Source organism: Manihot esculenta, chromosome 16, assembly GCF_001659605.2.
Source record: "Manihot esculenta cultivar AM560-2 chromosome 16, M.esculenta_v8, whole genome shotgun sequence".
NCBI lineage: Eukaryota > Viridiplantae > Streptophyta > Magnoliopsida > Malpighiales > Euphorbiaceae > Manihot > Manihot esculenta.
Genome location: NC_035176.2, coordinates 1,658,191 through 1,662,524, shown reverse-complemented (window position 1 = coordinate 1,662,524; position 4,334 = coordinate 1,658,191). Strand labels below are relative to the sequence as shown.

At 30.8% G+C, this 4,334-nt stretch overlaps 1 protein-coding gene across 2 annotated transcripts; it reads right to left on the bottom strand.

Moving 5' to 3' along the window:
* Window positions 1–202: 202 nt before the first annotated feature.
* LOC110604309 (probable terpene synthase 13) lies at window positions 203–2,807 on the bottom strand. Of its 2 annotated transcripts, none has more exons than XM_043951774.1 (7): window positions 2,558–2,807; window positions 2,179–2,440; window positions 1,727–2,105; window positions 1,373–1,591; window positions 1,128–1,266; window positions 788–1,036; window positions 203–637 (listed from the first exon to the last, which is right to left on the bottom strand). In XM_043951774.1, exons 1-7 carry the CDS (start codon window positions 2,768–2,770, stop codon window positions 347–349), a joined length of 1,752 nt encoding a protein of 583 aa, XP_043807709.1. In that variant the 5' UTR covers window positions 2,771–2,807; the 3' UTR covers window positions 203–346. The 2 variants fall into 2 exon arrangements, with proteins under 2 accessions (XP_043807709.1, XP_043807710.1); XM_043951775.1 differs by having other exon boundaries at window positions 1,727–2,102; window positions 2,558–2,796.
* Between the last annotated feature and the right edge of the window lie 1,527 nt (window positions 2,808–4,334).

Here is a 4,334-nt window from a genome sequence, read left to right as displayed (position 1 = left end):
GAATAATTTGATAAAAAAATTTTTAAGTATTGGTATTGAAATGAAGGGCATATGTCCCAGGTCTCTTATTGTTTTGTTCGCTATAATTAGTCTTATTTAACACGTGGTGTAAGCATTGGTTTATCGCCGAAATCCAATAATCGTCTTTGAGCTTAAAGTTAAATTGAAAAAAATATATAATAAATTACAATACAGTGACAGGTGAACCTCCAAAATAATACACTTGAGACATTATTGCAAGATTCAAAGAAACACCGCACATTCTTATAATTGTCGTCTTACTCTATTTTTAGGAATTATTATCACGTGTGTATTTGCCGCAGAGTGCTGAGTTGCCTGCGGTGCTCTACTGGGGTACAGTTTCTGTGAGCAGAGAATTGACGAGGCATTCAAGAACAGGAAGGCGTTGTTTGTGGTCATAGTTATACATCAATGGAACCATTCTTGCAAGATTCAGACAAGCATCGGTGAAAGTTGACGAAAATGGCTTCCTAAATAGACATTCCTTGTTCAGTTGTTTCCATGCTTCTGAAATCTTCTGCTTTACTTGCTCTCTTGCATTTTCCACCTTACATCCTTCATTTTCCTTCATGTAATATTCTATATACGATCCATCATGTCCGTCTTGATCCTCATCCTGCAGTAAAATATATGGTTGGAAAGCTAATTAAATCAAGAATGAAACTAACTAATTAAATGTATGGCAGTAAAATATCCCTTTTAAGAATTTAATATGGTTGGAAAGCTTTTCAGGAAAAGAAAAAAAGTGAAGTAGGAAATTAATTACCTTGGCAGTTCCCAGATCATCCCATAGCCGAAGAATTGTAGCTGAAGAAGATATTATTGGCGGATAACTATTAACCAACTCAACAGCTTCTCTTGTTAAACCATGGCCTAGAAGAAAGAAAACGTGAACTAGAACTACATGTACACCTGAACTCACAATCCCATTTTCCAAGTATTCTTCAGCACTCGGCAATTGCCCAGAAGCAAACCATCGTCCTTCTACTAGAAATGCACTGCACAAACTTCCCCACTGCAATAATAATCAAGAAAGATATGCTGTGATTATGCTTCATTATGGAAAAATTTATATCTAAATTTTCTTACAAACTGTTATGATATACCGCTTTACGTAGAGAGTTTACTGGGTTCCAACCATGTTGCTTGTAGACCTTGTAGCTAATTTCATTAGTGACGTTGTCGAGAGCCTTGAAGCATGTTGTCATATAATCTGGCAATTGTTCAGCAGCAGAAATGTCCCATCTTTATACATATGAAACAATTATTTTCATTACTAATCAACTCAATTAAATCAATAATTAATCATCAACTCCATATCTTTCATATCCGTTAATTTAATTATTATTACCTTTTGATAACTTCTGTAAATAATATGAGTTCATCGAGAGTGCCATGAACGTCAAAAATATCATCTATTAGGTAAATAAAAGATATAGATTTTGTAAGGTCTATCCTCTGCTCTGACCAGTTTGAATCTTTGAGAGTTGCCATGGACCATATATACCATTTTAGTGGTTGGTTTCTTGCGAACTTTAGCTTTGCGGATAATCCGAGATCTTTCCACCACCTAAAACATTTTCCAAAACGAAAAATCTACTCACTGTGTATATATGTTAAAATCATGCATAGACTCCACTTATAAAAATATATTGATGTTCAACAATATTTTTCCTTCCAAAAGCACTAATTCCAGAATTATTACCTTGATATTTGAAGAATTTCTTGTTGGCACTGAGATTGGACCCTCGTAAAATCCAACTTAGCAAGTTGTTGCAGTTCATTCATCCACCCAATATTTCCTCCTTGCAAGTCTCTAATGAAGTGTTTGGCCATGAACCTGGCCAAGCTTTTGTGATGTGGGTACTCCAGCGTCTTCTCTACTGCTCTAGCTTGATTATCGTCAAGCTGTGTCACCCATGAATTTAGAAGCCGGTAGCTATAGTCTCCAGCTTCATCAAGTATATGATCTTCTCGTCCTATACTCAGCTGTGAAGCTTCATATAAACCCAATAGTCCTTTGATGTCATAATCTACATTCTGCTTGAATTTGCCCTCCCTGTCTTTGAACTTGTCGAATACTCCTGCATGGCATATATCCATTAATTAGAACATAAATAAAGAGCAAATTAATTCAATAACAGAAGAATCGCCAACCTGCAAGAACATGGTAACCCTCTTGTCTCAAAAGTCGAAAGCCAAGGGCAGCCTCATGAAGATCATTATAATTATAAGTGCCATGCATCATATAATGCCTTTGCAGAATCATATCAATTTCCTCTTGGAAATGATACTCAATGCCAAGGCGTTGGATGGCATCAACCATTGCCAAACCTTGGGCTGCATCTTCACCCTCTTTGTTTACATTATGCATTAATGATCTCAACTTTTTCTGAAGATTCTTCATGTTAAAATCATCCTGCAAGAGCATACAAACAGGTTTATATATATATATATATAAATTCCAACAGAGTGATTAAGGATTTTAGCATAAAATTAAGAGAGCAAAAGATGAAAAAAATGTGTATATTCATACTTTAATAGTGCTGGACTGTTCATCATCTAGATAGATCAACTGATTTGAGAAAGTAGAAGGCAAGCTGTTCTCATGGGTGATGCTCCATTTGCTAGGATTAAGGGCAGTCTTGAATTCTATTTGGCAGAAAAACTTGGAAGCTTTTGGAGTTTGGTCTTGAGGAAATGGAATATTCGGAGATGAAGTGAAGGTTGCTTTAGCAGAAAAGGCCATTGTGATTGTGATGAGAGATTCTTCAAATGTCTCAGTACTGCATGAAAATAATTAATCCAAGCAACTTAATTTATAGATTCTGTGATAGAGAGCACTTCCTCGTATCGTAATTGTATCATAGAATATTGATGCTGACAAAAGTCGTATATTGCTGCCTTTTTTTATTTTTTTAATAATATTTATTCAATTTTTATTTTATATCAATAACTTTTTTTATAATAAAGTGATAACAACATATTATATATGATTAAAATTATCAAATTATTTGTAATTTATAGGTAAGATTGTTATCCAATACTTTATTTTTATTATTTAATTTTAATTTAAAAATAAAATATATTAATAAATTTATATATAAATGTACTAATAAGATTTCTAAAGTACAAAAAATAATGTAATTTTTTTATAAAAAATATTTTTCATTAATTAATTTTTTTAAATATTTCAAACACCATAAACTATGAAAAATATTTTTTAAAAAAAAAAATTATTTCTCTTAGTTAAATTGGATAGTTTTAGTCTCATACTCATCCCTTGCCAACACTAAATTTCATCACTTTTTAATATTTATTTTGCTGCCGACTGATTAGCTGGATTTATTGCTTCCTTTCCGTTTCTCCTTCTTCATGATCTCTGTGGGGTTGCTAGAATCTGTTTTGTCCCATGATTAGTTTTCCGTTTCAAAATTTTCCATTAAAAAAAAGTTTCAGAGTTAAAGCTTCCGTTTATTTTACGGATAATATTTTATTAAAAAATACATTTTATATTTTTTGATGTTTAAAATATTTAAAAATTTTAATTAATAAAAAATATTTTTATGATAAAAAAATTATTTTCCACACATTTTTATTAAAATTTTATATAAAAATTTATTAATAAATTTTATTTTTTAAATTAAAATTAAATAATTAATAATAATTAATTAATTCATTGAAAATTATTTTTTTAAAAATATTTTCTACAAAATATTTTTTAAATACAAGTTATTTTTTATAAATAAAGAAAGATTTAATTTAAAATATAAAATTTTTATTTATTTTCAATTTATTTAAAATAAAAACCACATTTTTAAAAATAATTTTAATATTTGGATTAATGTGTTTGTTTGGATAAGTAAGATATCTTTTAAGTTTTAAGTTCTTAAAGTTTTTCTAATTTACTGTTTATTTTATAGAAAATATTTTTGTATTTTTCAATGTTTGTGATATTAATAAATAAAAAATATTTTACTGATTAAAAAAATTAAGTCATTAATAAAGAAAATAACTTTCTATTTTTAAAAAATAAAATCATTTTGAAAATGAAACAGCCGGGTCCAAACTGGCCCAAATAACTTTTGGACCCACCTTCCACCTGTGCTAGCTATTATATATAAATCAATTTTCTTTCAATTTTCCGATGTGGGACGGATTTGCGCCGCAAATCCGCAAGCAGGCAGCTGAAAGCAGCTGACCGTCACACTCGATCCCGTTAAATTTTTGCGACGTCCTCGTCGCAACTGAATCCATTACAATTGCTAACCAGAACCGGACCCTTAGGTATTGTGGTTCGCTAGTACCTCGGG

Coding starts and splice junctions, on each gene's coding strand:
- LOC110604309 (XM_043951774.1), bottom strand. CDS start 2,770: ATGGCCTTTTCTGCTAAAGCAACCTTCACTTCATCTCCGAATATTCCA. Junction 2,441..2,557: donor AACAGTCCAGCACTATTAAA/GTATGAATATAC, acceptor ATGCTCTTGCAG/GATGATTTTAACATGAAGAA. Junction 2,106..2,178: donor GGGTTACCATGTTCTTGCAG/GTTGGCGATTCT, acceptor TATGCCATGCAG/GAGTATTCGACAAGTTCAAA.